At 37.1% G+C, this 17933-nt stretch overlaps 1 protein-coding gene across 9 annotated transcripts; it reads left to right on the forward strand.

Annotated features, from left to right (window-relative positions):
* Nucleotides 1–1504: 1504 nt before the first annotated feature.
* pcgf5a (polycomb group ring finger 5a) lies at nucleotides 1505–17393 on the forward strand. 9 transcript variants are annotated; one of them, XM_066670905.1, is made up of 10 exons: nucleotides 1505–1643; nucleotides 3929–4044; nucleotides 4220–4465; nucleotides 6564–6660; nucleotides 6750–6805; nucleotides 11317–11376; nucleotides 11460–11617; nucleotides 13043–13141; nucleotides 13691–13780; nucleotides 14658–17393. In XM_066670905.1, exons 3-10 carry the CDS (start codon nucleotides 4354–4356, stop codon nucleotides 14703–14705), a joined length of 720 nt encoding a protein of 239 aa, XP_066527002.1. In that variant the 5' UTR covers nucleotides 1505–1643; nucleotides 3929–4044; nucleotides 4220–4353; the 3' UTR covers nucleotides 14706–17393. The 9 variants fall into 9 exon arrangements, with proteins under 9 accessions (XP_066527002.1, XP_066527007.1, XP_066527014.1 ...); XM_066670910.1 differs by having other exon boundaries at nucleotides 11460–11611; XM_066670917.1 differs by having other exon boundaries at nucleotides 11317–11370; nucleotides 11460–11611.
* The last annotated feature ends 540 nt before the right edge of the window (nucleotides 17394–17933 follow it).

Consider the following 17933-nt stretch of genomic DNA (forward strand, 5'->3'; position numbering starts at 1 on the left):
TCACAATTTGTTTAGTGCCCCAACCTTTTTGGAATCCGGTTTGTACTAAAAACAAGCAGTCCAATGTTCTGTCATTTTGTCTATCGTATTAATGATGCAATTATACATTTTTAACAAAATGTTTTTTAAGAAAATATAGCAAATGGTGAGGAAACATCCTCAGAATTTTATAAAAATACTTTTTAATCGTGAATGTTGCCTTTAAATGGAAAGACTCAGCCGAGGAGATGGGATGCTGTACACATGCATTGAATTTTATTTATTATTAGTAGTATTTTTGTATAGGTCCACATTAAAAGATTTATTTACACAGTTTGCACCTTAAAAAAGAAAACAAAGCATCTTTGTTTCTAAGTGTGTTATTCGTTGGGTATTGTAAATTGCCTGTTAATGTTTACTTAAGGACTCATTTTTTGGTGGAGAATCTCTCCTGCTGTGTGATGGTGTTTTAATGAGGCTGGTGTTTCCTGAATTGGAGTGTCTTCAGGTTTAGTTTTTTTATATACTTACTTGACAGTCATAATGTATATTTTGATCCAGGCCCAGGAGAACATCTGAAACTGGGGCATATTTTCACACTGTGATATTATTTTAGTAGTAATCCATCTCATAAATTAAAAATTGTATATGGTGCAGAGAGCTTTGATGGAAATATTTCTATGTCTTTCTTTTGGTTCAGATTTGCTTTGGTCAGTGGTTCTAAAAATATCTCTCACAGCAGCTGATGGAACTGGACTGAAGGACGTCCGGTGTCTTGAGGAGCAACTCACCTCTATTTCCCCTTTAAATTATGTGTGTGTTTGTGCGTGCATGAGAGAGAGTGTGTACGTGTGTTGTGTTTGAGTGTGTGTGTGTGTGTGTGTGTGTGTGTGTGTGTGTGTGTGTGAGAAAGAGAGAGAGAGCATTTGTGAAAAATTCTGCAGTTTAGGAGAAGTGACTATTACAATGAACGCAGGTTGTTTTTAAACAAATGGGCCAAAATAATAATTTCTCAGGTCTGAAATTTGGTTTATTTCTGATATTCTGACAAATGCAAAAGTCAAAATTTTGGATACTTGATATATATATATATCCCTTTTATATTCCACACCATTTGGACTATATGAAAAAAAAAAGATTGGTCCACAGCAGTTTATAGTTTCGTATATATTTCATAACCTACATTTATGTATTTTATATATACATTATATATAAATGTGTTATATACAAATGTATGTAAGGTCTATCAGTCCCTGGGGATAAGGGATGTATGTGTGTATCAGAGTGAGTGTCCATGCAATAATGAGCCACTTAATAACAACCTCCTGGGACTTCATTTTCAACGTATTAAGTCATTATTTATTTATAAATGTATTATATGCCATATAAGTAAGAAAGTTTGAAAATGGATAAATGAACCAAAAAGAAAAATAACAGAAAAATCCTCACTCCTGATTGGCTCTATTTCGACGAAATCAACGCCCACTTTGAGCTGGGAATGCCCCGCCCCCTCCTCCTCCCATCCTTCGCGGCTAGTTTCGCAGCGTATCCCTCGCGCCCCGCGTGTTACGCTAATTTTTAAGATTTGACGTAATTTTTTTTCTCCGAAACTCTGGATTCTTACCACTTACGAAGCCATATAAACGGCGGATTTATTTGGGGGGGTGAGTATCTAGCCATGTCCGCAGGACAAACCTGAAGTTGCCTCCGTATTTCACCAGCTTCTCATTAGAATTTCTCCGTTCCACCTTAAATGGTGAAGCAGTTACATACTGGAGCCTCGGGCGTCAGAACGTAACTGCTTCGCCATTTAAGGTGGAACGGGGAAATTCCAACGAGAAGCTGGCGAATGTGGAGCCAACTTTAGCTTCGCGTTTAACGTTAAGGGTTAGGACGGAAAGTTGTTGGAAGTTATCTGACCCTTTTAAAGGTCGTGTTTTGTTTTAAAATCGCTAAGACAAAATAGCGACAGACTAACGACTAACTTGCCATGTGTTGTGATTTTCATGGCGATGACGTCACACCGAGCATGACGTTGGTACTCTGAGTACTCTGATATATCAATAAATTCATGTCTGTTTTCTAAGTCAAATAGTTCAAGTGCTGTGTATTATGTGGACCCCTATTGCTGCCCTTAGCCTATTACATAAAGTCAGCCTCTCTCGCTCCCTCGTCATGTTACGTCACAGGGAATGAGTGAGACGTTTCATTTCCTTTACTCTAAACAGTGCCTGAAGGCAAATAACTACAACTTTTAATATATAAGCAGACCTTTTAGTCGTAATATTGTGAAACATTTTATGTCCAAAAGTTCTTAGACACCATCTTATCCACATCAATGTGAAGAATTTGTGTCTTCTTTACCAGTGTAAAAGCTTCTAGCTCTCTGGAAAGTTTTAGATAAGATGTTGGAAAAATGCTGTGAGGATTTAATAACAGCCTCAAGAAAATTAGTGAAACCAGGTACTGATGTTGGATAATAACGATAACAAATACCACCCCAACTCATCCCAGAGATGGAGAGCACAGTTCTACTGCTCCACACACCAAATCCAGGAGGCATATATCCTTCTGAGAGATTTTGCCACTGGGCATGTCTTTCTGCCTGTTTGCAGCTGTTACATAGCATCCTTGAACATTATATTTACTTGTTGTGCCTTTTGTGTAAATATTTATTTTCCCCTTGCTTAAAATGAATATCGGGATGAGTGTTTTGACTCTAAGTTAAATAAATGTAAGACGGTTTTGGGTGACAAGGTGGCACTATCTTAGGGTCCTGTGTTCAAACTTCACCTAAGTTCACTTTCTAAGAAGAATCTGGTGTGTTCTCCCCATGTAGACATGGGTTTCATCCCTTTGCTTTGGTTCCTTTCAACAGTCTGAAATGCACATTGTAATAATGAATTGCTATGTAAAATTGCATTCTAATGTAAGTGTCCCAGCCACTTGGCATGCATGTACCCATGTGCATATAGTACTGGTTCCAAGCTTACATGAATGGGAGGGTTTCATTAGGAGAGGCATCCAGCATAAACTTGTGGCACCCACTAGTGAGACCAACCAAAAGACAAAGAAGAAGAAATGTAGAGTGGTGTCTGACATTTGCAGAGTGCTGTATGTGGGTTGGGGAAAGGGTGATAGCGTACATGCATACATTTTCTTTTTTTTTTTTAAATGTTTGTGTGTGCACTTCATGTCTGGACCATGTTCAGTAACCACACATTTACGTTGTTAAAAGAAGAAATTGATCAAGTAACTTGCAAATCAACACACCCACAGCAGGTTTTCCCCTTTTTTCTTTCAAAGGGACTTTCCAACAAAGTTCACATTTACAGGCCAGGCCAGAAAATGCTGCACTGAATAAAACTGAAAGAGTACCTGCACATCCAGCACAGTGAGCTATTGTAGTTCAAATTGTGACTCATCAGATATATTAATTTTCATACTAATGGTGTGTACTTTGTGTTTTTTCCTTATTCTTATTTTTAAGAAATAATTACTTTGAATGAAAATATTCAGGGAAAGGAGTTATGTAATTCTTTGCATAATGTCTAGATTTGGAATGGCATTTGAGCCTAAAGTAAGTAAGCATTTATTATAAAATGTCATGTTATGTAATATTCAGTAGCACAGCACTCCATCACACACAATTATTTATTCTTTTTGTGTTTTCATGAATCAGTGTTCTCTCACTACTAAAGCATGCATTTATAAATTCATTAAAGATTCCCCAACAGTGATAAAGGAATCATTACTTCTGTTGTAAGAGTAGAGACTAATAATACATTTGTATTATTCAGCTTTTCAGCAGTAATACTAGTCATCTGGGTTTTCTCCAGTCGTAAGTTAGTGTGCAAGATATTTAAAATGTGCTTGTCCCCAAAAAGGTCTGCTTCAGACTTTTGTAGTAGGGCTGAGAGGTGAATAATTATTTTTTTTAATTGTATAGAAGAGTTCAACCAATCAGAAGCTGCCAAATACCTAAGCCCAGTGACATCACAACCACAATCCAAATATGAGGCTGGGACCTTCACCTGTGGAACAGAATCCCAACTGAAATCCACGGTATAATATTGTTTTGAAAAATCTCAATTATAAATTTTCTCAAAAAATATGGGCACTTGTGGTTTTATAATATATTTAAATAGATATGTCATTCTAGAGACCACTGAAGCAGAACCTCAACTTACTTTGGCTGGAGTGTCTCTTTAACCTTACTGACTGTACTGTTGGTTTCTAGGGAATCGGGCGGAAGAATGATTCGTTTTTGGACAATCTGCTGCCTCAAGTCTGAGGCAAGGACAGTGTCCCTGCAGCAGCTCTGTGCTGTAGGGCCCTAGTTTCTGAGCCCTGACCTGTGACCATCCAGTGAATATGGCAACCCAGAGGAGGCACTTGGTCAGAGACTTTAACAGATACATCACCTGCTCCATGTGCCATGGATATTTAATCAAACCAACTGCAGTCACAGAATGCCTGCACACATGTAAGTGACCCTCTGGCTTTTCTCTGTTTCTGAGCTTGAACTTGACCCTGACACAAACTATCAACTAGCCTATTTAACTGTTATTCCGCTTTCCTCCATGTTTTCTATGGAAAAGCCACCAATGCTAATATAGACACATTTTTTATTTTCTCCAGAAATCAATTTTGTTATATCAAAACAAAGCAGGGTTACTGTTTAGAATTAAATGATTGAGAGCTTTGGCTGCTCAGAGACCATCTGCATGACCTTTCTCAGAGACCTGTTACTTACATGGAGCATCTTAGCTCTAATGGGGTGCTATCAGGCAACTCTCTAGTTAATCAATACAGGGTGGGTCAAAAGTCGCAAGATATTTCTTTGATATGCTACATGCCCACCTTCCCATTGAAAGACTTGCCCATGATCCAGTAAGGTGGCTTTCAAGATGGCGGCCATGTTCCAGACATAACCTAAAATACACGCCCCCTCACCCATTACCTGCTGGGGTATTCAGATAAAAGGGTGTTTTGCAACTTTTGACTCACCCAGTATTATATGTCATTTCTTACAGTTAAAGGCGAAATTCATGATTGTAATCAAAAAGCACTTTATATAAAATTCAGAAGTAATTCCTCACCATTTGCTAGCTGTCCATTCTGTTTGTGTACTGGAAACCAATCTAAAGTGTTTACGAAGCCCCAGTGTCTGTAAATGATTAAAATAACAAACTGTCTCGGTCCGGTATGCTCTCTCACTCTGCTCAATGCAGAGGCATCTAGAGATTTTAGACAACTGAGAAAACTCCAAACATTGAAAAGCATGGACCCAAATAAGGTTTGCTCCTCCTCCATGGGTTGGTAATATTGAGGGTTTTTTTTGCTGTTTGGAATCACTTAAGGGGAAGCTCTGGTGACAACTAACTGCATTACCGAAAGTGCTAAAAAACATAACAACTTGAGTTACAAATTAATTTTTGTGGTAATTGAAACAGTAAATAAAACTTAAAGTTATTTAAACTTCTGCAATGCACAAACAACATTAATTATTTTTCTTCAAAAATACTGTTCCACCTTAAAAGATGTGGAGCTTAGGACTGTGTTATTAGGACTCTTCTTTCTACCTTAAAATGTGTAGCAGGTACTGGTGTTTACCAATCTTCGATTACAATTTAATTAACAAATGGCATTCTGGCATCAGCAGGGCTTCCCTCTCCACCTGAAATGGTGCAGCTGTTGTCTTCTGAACCTGCAGTATGTTCAATTCCACAATTTCCATAACTATGTTACATGCTGACAAATGGTGTAGAGTTGTGACCATATTTCACCTTAAATGGAGCAGAAATTATTTACTATGTAGCTCTGGTAGAAGTTTTATATTTCAATGTAAATGCTGCACTTTTTAAGGTGGAATGGAAAATTCTTGCAGACTGACCAGATGCAGCCTGAGTAAAGAAAATAATGAGAAATATAAAATTCTGCTCTGCTCCTGTGCTGCCAACATGGCACTTTAAAGCTCTGAGCTCTATGAGAAATCAGAGTGTCTACCCAAATGAGGGAGCTTGTCTGTCTCTGTCTCTGCCTCTGGTCTTTATCACTGGTATCAAATTTGACAACATGGTGGACAAGTTTGCCTTCATTTATATAAAATGGAAGGGAATGGAGGCACATTGTCCATTTTTCTACAGTTACTGATAGTGAGTAAAACAGCTGCCTTGGACACAGTAGACTGGGGTTCGAAACCCGACTTGGGCAGGAGCACCACATTATACTAATAAAAGTACATGGGCACATCAATCTTGTTCCTACAATTACTGATAGCAAACAGCTGCCTTGGACACAGTACACTGGGGTTCGAACCCCACACTGTACAAATAAGAGTACATGGGCAAGACTCATAATATTGCAATAGCCACTCTCAGTACTAAGATTAAAACTGTATGTTATTATGATTAAGTGCATCTATTAGGTATAATATATTCATTATTACATATTTGTTTATTAATAAAATAAATCACACAACACTTTTGGTAGACCTTCTCTCTCTCTCTCTCTCTCTCTCTCTCTCTCTCTCTCTCTCTCTCTCTCTCTCTCTCTTTTTTTTTTTTTTTCTTTTTCTCTAGTCTGTAAGAGCTGCATTGTCCAGCACTTTGAGGAAAGTAATGAGTGTCCAGAATGTGGGATTCAAGTCCATGAGACCAACCCTCTAGAAATGCTGAGGTGATTAAAACATACATAAGTTTACTCCATGCTGTGTTCTCCTTTTAAGTTCTTGATATTAAGAACTGTTGTTGTTTTTTTTTGTTTAGGTTGGATAAGACGCTGGAAGAAATCATCTTTAAATTAGTGCCTGGTCTTCGAGAGAGTAAGTATCATGTCACTGGGTTTCATCTAAATGTGTACTATATATAGGTGCTGGTCATAAAATTAGAATATCATGAAAAAGTTGATTTAATTCATTCAAAACATGAAACTTGTATATTATACTCATTCATTACACACAGACTGATATATTTCAAGTGTTTATCTCTTTTAATTTGATGATTATAACACTTTTTGAATAGAATTACTGAAATAAATTAACTTTTTCATGATATTCTAATTTTATGACCAGCGCCTGTATCTGTTAAGAAGAGCCAAATTTTTTTTCTATATTGATTGATCTCGATTTTTATCGGAGTATTAACATTTTGTCACACATTTCACTGGAACAATAAAATTTTCTTACCACAAACAAGTAATGATATCTATGTCATGTGTCATGAAAACATTCCTAGGGCATTACGACCTCGAGTGTTTAAAGAAGCAGAAAGAGTAAAAACATAGATTAAGATGAGTTAAAATAATAAATTAATAAATTAATTAATACTCCCACGTGAACTGTAAACATATTGCACTTAACAAATTAGAAGGCTTGTAACAGTGGAAAAGCTAGAACGCTTTCAGTTTTGCACGTTCATTCAGTCATTGTCTGTAACCGCTTATCCACTTCAGGTTTGTGTTGTGTCCAGGGCCTACCCAGAATCACTGAGTGCAAGGTGGAAAAAGTTCTGCCCATGGGAGTGTTTATTAAAAGGAGTAATCTGTAACACTGACATCAGGTGTTTAAAATCTGAACTATAATACAGTTTCAAAAAAGTGGAGAGAGCTGTCTGCCTCCTCCCCCTCCTCGCCAGAAATGAAGCTTGAACAGGTTGCCAGTTTGATGAAAACTGAACAAACAAGCAAGAGACGAATTTAAGAATTTGGGCCTTAATAGCTAAGAAGAATGTGCCATAATCAACACATTTGCACAGACAAGTGTTCATCATTTCACTAAAACATCTACCTATGCAAAAATTGAACATATGGCCGCCATTTCCCTGCATTTACAAGCCTTTGCTGTCCAAATCCACCTGAAATATTTCGACTAGACAAGGCTGGTGTTACTTATCGATTTTCCTTTCCACTATAAATGTTGTTTAGGAGGCAGATCTTATCCACAATTTTCATAGTCAAACATTTTGTTCCACCTTTCATGTGTCAGTTTATGAGTCCTAATGGCATTATCCGCCAACTTCTTAAATTCTCTGTTCCACCTTGAGAGCTAAAACTTAGTGCTATAGTTTTTGAAACTTTTTGAAGCAACTGTTTTTCCACTTTATCCATTTAAATCACACAAACCAATTGTATTATTCAACCAGTTATTCACAATTTTCGTATTCAAGCATTTAGTTCCACATAAAATGTGTCAGTTTATTTGCCTTATTGTCCAGCTTCTTATTGAATACTCATTTCCACCTTAAACAGCTACACAAAGCTAAAGCTATCGCTAAGTTTTATAAACAAAACTTATTTTGAAACACTTTTTATTTCCCATTTTACCTATTTAAAACACACGACTAGGTGTACATCATGTCACTAAAATATCTACCTACTAGTGAAATGCTTATATTTGCTGTGTACTACCAAGCTTGATTTCTCTGTTCCACCTTAAGTAGGTGAATATGCAAGGCTTTTCAAACACAATTCTTATTCCTTAATTTGTTTAAAAAACATACACACACCACGGAGAAACACACATGAATCTTCCTCAATTTCTTTAAAACAAATAATGGTATTTACACTTTTCAATCATGTTGCTATTCACCTTCTTCGTATAAAACACAAAACAAAGTCCTGACACCTTTTAAACGGCGTCAAAACCTGGTCTATGGCGTTGGATCCAATTAAAATTTTGCGAACTGAGAAAATTATTTTGTGTGAGGAAAACCATGTCAAGCAAGGAACAGTGGTCTCACAAATGGGGAAAACATTTAGAGCGGGTTCTCCCTGTGGGCAAGAGGAAATTTTCTGCACTTGAGTTCTGGTCGCCATACCAGACTAATGTCGCTTTTCCACAGCATGGGTCCGGATCTACAAGACTCAACTGAGCTCTGGCCAGTCAGCGCTCTGCAGGCTTTACACATCGCAATTTGGTACCTACAAGTCGAGTATAGCCATGTAGGTTCCATGCTTTGGAAAAGCGCCATAAATATACCAGACAAAATACACCCCAAAACACAGAGTGAACAGGAGACTATGACGATGATATATATAAATATGATATATATATATATATATATAAACCGGATTCCAAAAATGTTGGGACACTAAACAAATTGTGAATAAAAACTGAATGCAATGATGTGGAGATGGCAGATGTCAATATTTTATTCGTAATAGAACATAGATGACCAAAAGTTTAATCTGAGTAAATGTAACATTTTAAAGGAAAAATATGTTGATTTAAAAATTTACAGTGTCAACAAATCCCAAAAAAGTTGGGACAAATAGCAATAAGTGGCTGGAAAAAGGAAATTGAGCCTATAACGAACAGCTGGAAGACCAATTAACACTAATTGCGTCAATTGACAACATGATTGGGTATAAAAAGAGCTTCTCAGAGTGTCAGTGTCTCTCTGAAGCCAAGATGGTAAGAGGATCACCAATTCCACCATTGTTGCGCAGAAAGATAGTGCAGCAATACCAGAATGGTGTTACCCAGCGTAATATAGCAAAGACTTTTAAGTTATCATCATCAGCCGTGCATAACATCAAAAGATTCAGAGAATCTGGAACAATTGCTGTGCGTAAGGGTCAAGGTCGTAAAACTCTACTGGATGCTCGTGATCTCCGGGCCCTTAAACGTCACTGCACCTCAAACAGGAATGCCACTGTCAAGGAAATAACAGAATGGGCTCAGGAATACTTCCAGAAAGCATTGTCAGTGAACATAATCCACCATGCCATCTGCTGTTGCCAGTTGAAACTCTACAGTGCAAAGAGGAAGCCATTTCTAAGCAAGCTCCACAAGCTCAGACGTTTGCACTGGGCCAGGGGTCTTTTAAAATGGAGTGTGGCAAAATGGAAGACTGTTCTGTGGTCAGATGAGTCACGATTTGAAGTTCTTTATGGAACACTGGGACGCCATGTCATCCGGACCAGAGAGGACAAGGATAACCCAAGATGTTTTCAACGCTCCGTTCAGAAGCCTGCATCACTGATGGTATGGGGTCGCATGAGTGCTTGTGGCATGGGCAGCTTGCATGTCTGGAAAGGCACCATTAATGCAGAGAACTATGTTCAGGTTCTAGAACAACATATGCTCCCATCTAGACGTCATCTCTTTCAGGGAAGACCCTGCATTTTTCAACAAGATAATGCCAGACCACATTCTGCAGCAATCACAACATCATGGCTACGTAGGAGAAGGATCCGGGTACTGAAATGGCCAGCCTGCAGTCCAGATCTTTCACCTATAGAGAACATTTGGCGCATCATAAAGATGAAGGTGCGACAAAGAAGGCCCAAGACGATTGAACAGTTAGAGGCCTGAATTAGACATGAATGGGAGAGCATTCCTATTTCTAAACTTGAGAAACTGGTCTCCTCTGTCCCCAGACGTCTGTTGAGTGTTGTTATGAAATTTTGAAACAACATATTTTTCCCTTAAAATTATACATTCTCTTAGTTTAAACTTTTGATCTGTGATTTGTGTTCTATTTTGAAATAAATATTAAATGTTGGCACCTCCACATCATTGCATTGTTTTTATTCACAATTTGTTAAGTGTCCCAACTTTTTTGGAATCCGGTTTGTATGTGTATATATATATATATATATATATATATATGTATATATATATATATATATATATATATATATATATATATATATAATACATACACACAAGCATTTGAATGAAACCTATTATAGTCTTGTTTACATTCTCACGTTCTTGCGGTCGCCTGTTTATTTACCGTAATAGGATGAGTATACACGCCTGATAGAGTGCAGCAGGCTATGCTAACTGGGAATAGAAATTAAGGTTTATTGAGCTCCATTGCCCAAAACTTATGATTGTTATCGAGCAAAAATTAATCATGAAACATATGAATATTGTTTTATTGCCCAGCACTACTGTTAAGTCTGTAGACACCATATATTTGCTGTTCCAACACTCACACAGCATATTTAATCAGTATTGAAAAGCACTGATCACTAGAATGGGACTTACTGGAGCAGTTGTAACTGAAGTTCATAATTCCAAGTGCAAACCATCATTTGTAAGGGTATAAACTAAGCTGGGCAGCAGTATTTTCTGGAGTGAATCAACTCATTAGGGTGATTTAGAACTGATCATTTAACATCAGTACCTAACCACACTAATGCTGTTTGAATGCAAGCATAATGCTGCAAAAAAGGGAAACAAGAACAGTTGGATTTTCAGGTGTCCACAAAGTTTTTTGGGTATATAATGTGGCCCATATAAATCTTCTAGCACAAATAATTGTTTGGAAATTGATTGGTTCATATGGTCTGTATATTTTTTTTGTTTATTGTCATTGTTACTAGAGGAGGAACAACAAGAATTAGATTTCTGGAGGAAGAATAAATCCAAAACAAATGGTGAAGGTAAACAAATTTACACAAATTAATGCACACTAATTGAAGAGTGTTTTTGAAGCTCAGGTTGCTATCATTTATATCTGGTGCAGAAGGCCCCAGGGCCAAAAGGATTCGGATCAGTGAAGAAGATGAAGACAGAGATCATGGAAAAGGAGGCGATTACCACAGGAGTGACCCTCAGATCGCCATATGTCTGGATTGTCTCAGAAACAATGGCCAATCAGGAGAGAGCATAGTAAAGGTGTGCGTAAGTGTCATTTTTATTTATATAGTGAAGTTAATTACATTTAATTACAGTTATTCATGTCACAATTTCCAGTTGGGACAGTTTGTAAAAAGCGGTAAATACCAGAATCAGTGTTGTGTTCATTCTCTTGAAGCATTTTTAACTGAAACATATAAATTTGATGTCTGCAGCTGTCTTTAATGTGTGTGTATATATATAAAGGTCACCCACAAAAAGATGTTTGTGGCTCACCTCATTGTCCCGTACTTTGTAAGAGAACTTTCAAAAGAGTTGTTTTGTGCGTGAACTTTGAACCCTAACATGGAATGGCATGAAAAACGATCATGCTACCTTGATGGATATAGCTAAATTGGTTGGGAGCAAGGGTGGCACGGAGGCGCAGCAGATAGTGTTGCAGTCACAAAGCTCCAGGGACCTGGAATTTGTGGGTTCAAGCCTGACTGTCTGTGAGGAGTTTGGTGTGTTTTCCCCGGGTCCGTGTGTGTTTCCTCTGGGTGGTCCGGTTTCCTCTCACAGTCTAAAAACACATGTTGCTAGGTGAATCAAAAGTGTCTATAGGTGTGAGTCTGGGAGTGTGTGTATGTGTTGCCCTGTGAAGGACTGGCGCCCCCTCCAGGGTGTGTTCCTGCCTTGTGCCCTGTGATTTCGTGTAGGCTCCGGACCCACCATGACTCTGAATTGAATAAGCTGTTGCAGACAATGAATGAATGAATGGTTGGGAGCACTTTTGAAAACCATTGTTATATGACACAGTTCATTCCTTCACCAAAAAAAAAAAAAACTTTTGGCAGTTTGCGAAATGTTTTAATGTTGAGCCTGTGGAATGTGTGTAATCTAGTAAACTTATGTTGACTACAAGATAAAATCTATATATCTCTCATAATATACACTGGGCCGTGTTATTGTAAGTATAAAATCTAACAGATAGCACTGTCTATCGCTAAAAAGTGAGCTAATCTGTCTAAAGTTAGTGGGTACTACCTCTGCCATGCGTTCATTAGTAAATCTCAAAACCTTGATCAAAACGCTTTTGTGAACAAACCTTGGGTTCAAGTTGCATAGTCTAGTTTTTAGAGAAGCAGCCCAGAGAGGTTTTTTTCTTCGTATTATAGGTGAGAGGAGCGTCACAATCCTTTGGAAGCTTTAATATTAAGGAAAATATACTGCATAGTGTTCCGTTAATTAAAGCTTCAAAAAACAAATTAGAGACAATTATTTGGACTGCGTTTTTCTGGAAATGGGGTTCGTATATACACAGTGTGTATTTACTTATTTTCACAACATGCTCTAATTAGTATTTGTACAAATTAATTTCTCAGAATTTTCACTTTTCATTGGGTATTTGTAAAACTGGAATTCAAATTTCATGTTTAAAATTGCCTTAATCTGGGTGTGATTGAGTGATTTTTTTTTTTTTTCTGTCAGGGTCTGATGAAGAAGTTTATCCGCTGCTCCACACGCGTCACTGTGGGCACCATCAAGAAGTTTCTTTGTGTTAAACTGAAGTTGCCAACATCTTATGAGGCAAGAAAATATTTATTTAACATTCTTCACAAAGCTAACATGTGAAATTAGATCTTTTAAGACTTAAATACAGGGCTGTGGAAAAGTCAGGGACCATACTTTATGTATTTAACTCCAGTCAATGCAGCAACTAAATTTACGAGTTAAGATATAATGTTTTCCACTTACATGAGGGAGGAGAAAGTCAAATCAATATAAGTCACATGACACCTTGCAACTATCAAGACCAAAGGTGGAACCAAAGGTTTAGCTGTTTAAAGCTTTCGTCTCTGTGAAAAAAATCTAGTTCCACTCTCAGTTCAGATCTGAATGAATTCTCTGCTGTTTATTTCCATCCTTCCACTGAGACCAGGTGAGTATTATGGGTCTGAAGGGAGGTGGCTTTGTTGAGGAGCCTGAAAGGGTAATAGACACAAAAGAAGGATTTAACTAAATGCAATGTCTATTTTGCACAGTTCAGTTTATCACAAGTTGTTGTTAAATATTTAAGTTTTTGAAGGCAGCCTGAGTTTTTTGTATTGATTAGGTATGTAATTTGTGTGTTTCCAGCTGGATGTTCTGTGTAATGGGGAAATTATGGGGAAGGACCACACCCTGGAATTCATCTACCGAACCCGCTGGAGATTGCAGGGAGAAAGTGTGAGTGTGTGTGTGTGTGTGTATGTGTGTTATACATCCATTGTCCTGCTTGAGTGAACATTGTTCTGTTCATAGCCATTTTTCTTCACTTGACTTTTGGCACTTACATAGTTCTGATGGGTGTGTGTATTTTATGCCTTTGCAGAAGCAAAAAGGGTGAGGAACCTTTATGCACACCATAAAATCCTTTGTTTAACATGTACTGCCCCTGTCCAAAATGGACTCAAAAAAATGTGTGATTCCACCCATGTTTGAACATTCCTGCATAATTAACTTATTAATTCTGAGATTATGGTAGATGTCTGAACAGTTTAATTTCGCCCTGTGACAGCTAGGGCACATGTTAGTCTTTCTAAACTTGAACTCTGTGTTTCTGTGTGTGTGTGTGTGTGTGTGTGTGTGTGTGAGTGTGAGAGAGAGTGTGTGTGAGAAAGGCTCCTGAAGAGTGCGAACAGCTGTCAGTGGGAGTGGCAGTGGAAAATCTGTTCACAACTACTGACAGCTCTATGACTCACACATATCCTGTTACACACTCACACAAAACACACTTTCAGATATAAAAGGTGTACTTTAATCGATTTGATGATTCTGTTTGATTTGACTTCTGGGCTGTGATTTGGTTTGTAGCATGGACGTTTAAACTTAAATTTGTACTAATTAAACCTTTGTTATATGCATGATATGCAAAGCAAAAAGCAAGTCTTTTTAAACAATAAAAATATATACAATGAAAACAATTATTTAAAAAATATATTCTTGAACAAAATTATTGCCCAAAAATAAATAAATAAATAAAAACACGTCAAACAAGTGTAAACAATCAAATGTTTATTCTAAATCCAAGTGCTTAAATTTTCTCTCTTTTTTCCCCCCTCAGGCATATCCCATGGTTTTAGAGTACAGGCCTCGCATTGACTTTGGCTAAAAAAAAAAGTACATGAACCTTTGGACAATTTTTGGTCAGAAAATGACTGAAAGTCATGGACAGAAACAAAATAAAACTACATAAAATGAATGGATGTGCCTCCTCAGAAATACAAAAATACAGTAAACCTGACATGGCTGCTTCCTGTCCTCCATTCCTGGTTCTTCCCTTGCTTGTTTTTGAGTGACAGGCTTTGCTCCGCCCCAAAAATTACACACATTGCTCCGCCCCTTAAGACTGCTCGCCATCTCCATGGCAACAGAGCGTCGTGAGCGGCCCGTCGGGAGTTTGCTGCTGAGGACAAACAGGGTCGTGACGGACGATAAATAAGAAGCACTTATAAAATAATGCACTTAAGCCACACTAAAGAAATTTTGAAGAAAATACAAATGCAGTGTCCCAGGTTGTGTGGAATTTAAGCTGTTTTTAAATATAAGAAGTGGTGAGTCCACTGTACCAGTATTAGTGTTTGTTTTGGCATGATGCATCGCATCAGGAGAAGGAATTCAGTAGAGGCTTTGCTTTCTGTTTCTCACTTGTATCTTTCTTTTTCCTCCTCCTGTTCTCTCCTCTCTCTCGCGCGCGCTTTCTCTCTTCCTCCCCTCTGTCTGCTTCACTCTTTTTTTAATCTTTATCTTGCGCGCACACATTCTCACACACACTCATCTTTGTTTTCCACCACTCTATCTCTCTGTGATTCCTGTAATGCTGTTTTTGGCAGCCATCTGCGATATTAATGGATCTTATTCAGTTGTTTTTTTTTTAATGGAACTCAATTCCAAATTTTATACAGTGGAAAAATAAGTCACAGAAAAGGAAGAAAAAAGGCAGCATCTACATAAAAACTAACTTTTTGGAGTCACAGTAAAATCCAGGTTTTTAGTATCATGGCATATTCAGAAGCACAATACAACTGAACCTCTGAGATGCAGAGCAAATATTTATTGACTGATGAAAATGGAAAGCATGTAGCTGATGTTTGGAGACAAAAACATCAGTTTGAAAGACTGAAAGCTGGGTTTTTCCAAGGGTTCATGCACAGATCTGCATCATGTGCTTAAATGAATAGGTTCCATTCCATTGCTCCATTAGATATTATCAGAAAGGCCTGGTTTAGTTTAATCTGAAGGAACTGCCAGCATCAGTTTGAGAAGCGTTCTTATAAAGTTTGTTTGTGCTCACTTTCATTAGTCTGAGTGCTCCTAGACTTGGCTGAGTGCCATGCTGTACTGACCTGTTAACCCTATGTTTGATAGTCTGAATTTCATTCACAAAACATTGAATATTATAACTATACTGTTATAAAAAATCTAAGTTTGCCATTTTCCAACAATTGGAATACTGATATAATCATGCAGCCTCTTAGTATATTTTTTTCTACAATATTATCACATCATATAATCAGTTGTTGCCTTTTACATGAACTAGAAATGAAAAACAAGGAATTGAGATTAGTCTAATAATTTATATATATTTCATCATGAATCTTTTTTGCTAGAGTGAAACCAGAGCTACATACCGCTCACAAAAGCCTGGGTTTTAAAATAGATTTGCTATGTATGGTTAGAAGGGTTCAATTCTGAATATGCATTAACAACATTGTAAATATGAAAACAATTTGATTTTACATCAACCTCAACACTGAAAAATACACAGTGCATGAAGATGCTGCCATTTTCCACTTTTCTAATGACTAGCAGTTGTTCCATTTGAAGAAAACAGGCCCAGAATTAGTTGAACAGGCTTTTTTTCTTTAAAAGAAACTCATACTAAGACATGGTATATATAACAGTTTGATAAAATTGTTTAATTAAAACAGTTTTAACCAAGGGCCTCATTTATAAAAAACAGATTTGTTCTTAAAATACAGTTTGCCCAATCATGTGGCCACCTGCTCATCCAACTTGGGTAGTAACAGATAGATAGGGTAGTAATCCAGAGTATCAGATGATACTCCACAGCCCAATGTTAAATGTTTTAAAAAAATATACTCAAACAGCCCAAACTTGGCATTGCTCATGATGACCTTAAGCTGCTATTTCAGTTCATGCCTTTCTCTGGAGATTAAAATCACAAACTGTAAACACTGGGTGCACTTTACAGTGCCTAAATTAAGTAATTATGTGGGGTGTCTGCAAACTTTTGGAGATACAGTGCAAGTTCTCAGTATTTGAATATCTGTGTGTTTCTACGTGTCTGTGTTATAAATGAGGCCCTGCGACATGTAGACCAAAGCAGAACCAGTTAGAAAGTTTCAGTGATTAAGAAGTGAGAGTGTGATGTTTCAGTCTAAGATTTGCAGTAGGATTTTTTTTCATTTTCTTTTAGTCTGGGAAACGTTTCTAGCAGCTTTGAGAGAGTAGTTTTAGGCCCACTGGAGGAACATGTGCAAAGCAAAGTGTCTTTGAGCTCTGATGAAGATGATGAAGATGTATTTTTGTAACTCAACAAAGCACTTGTGTACATTTGAATCTATAATCAAAAGATTTGATGTTGTTTCTTTTCATAATCAAAAATGCTGCTTAGAGTTATTTATTATTCTATTTTTAAATGTAAATTGGCTAGAGATGCATCCCTCCTGTAGACAGTAAAACTGTACTTGAGAAACGTTCTGACATGCTATAATTACTATTTAATTATCATGAATATTAAAAGTGAAAATGTTGCTCGACTTTGGTTTTCTTTTTCTTCTCACTCCTGTTTAAAGGGTAATTCCACAGATCTTTCAGTATTTCAGCAGTGATGTCATTAAAGGTGTTTTGATGTGTAATGGTTCATTTTACACATCAAAAGGTTTCCATGGTGGTGAAAATATCTACAATAAAACCTAAATCTAAATGGTTTCATATGGAAGTATGTATTTCCCCTTACCATATTTATTTATTTATTTTGACTAGTATAGTCAATTGATGCTTGTAGAGAGTAAATATTCTATGTGTAATATGTGAGTCTAAATAACGTGTGTGACTGGGGAGAATCAGTATAGAATTGATAACTAGTGATGGGGGGAGAACATTGAGCTAATAACTATAGGTTGTACTTTTGTTGTAGACATAAAGACGGTTGGTTCTACTCACCACCACTGTAAAGAAAAATTAGTAAGTGTGACTTATGCAAAATTATTTAAGGTTGAATTCCACATTACTTGGCATCTTTAAGAGTGTTTTATCAGCTAAAAAATATAATGACATGTATAGGTTAAGATGAATATCATTCACACAAGTTCCT

Source organism: Hoplias malabaricus, chromosome 1, assembly GCF_029633855.1.
Source record: "Hoplias malabaricus isolate fHopMal1 chromosome 1, fHopMal1.hap1, whole genome shotgun sequence".
NCBI classification, from domain to species: domain Eukaryota; kingdom Metazoa; phylum Chordata; class Actinopteri; order Characiformes; family Erythrinidae; genus Hoplias; species Hoplias malabaricus.

Coding starts and splice junctions, on each gene's coding strand:
- pcgf5a (XM_066670855.1), top strand. CDS start 4,354: ATGGCAACCCAGAGGAGGCACTTGGTCAGAGACTTTAACAGATACATC. Junction 11,618..13,042: donor AGAGCATAGTAAAGGTGTGC/GTAAGTGTCATT, acceptor TTTTTCTGTCAG/GGTCTGATGAAGAAGTTTAT. Junction 13,142..13,690: donor AGTTGCCAACATCTTATGAG/GCAAGAAAATAT, acceptor GTGTGTTTCCAG/CTGGATGTTCTGTGTAATGG.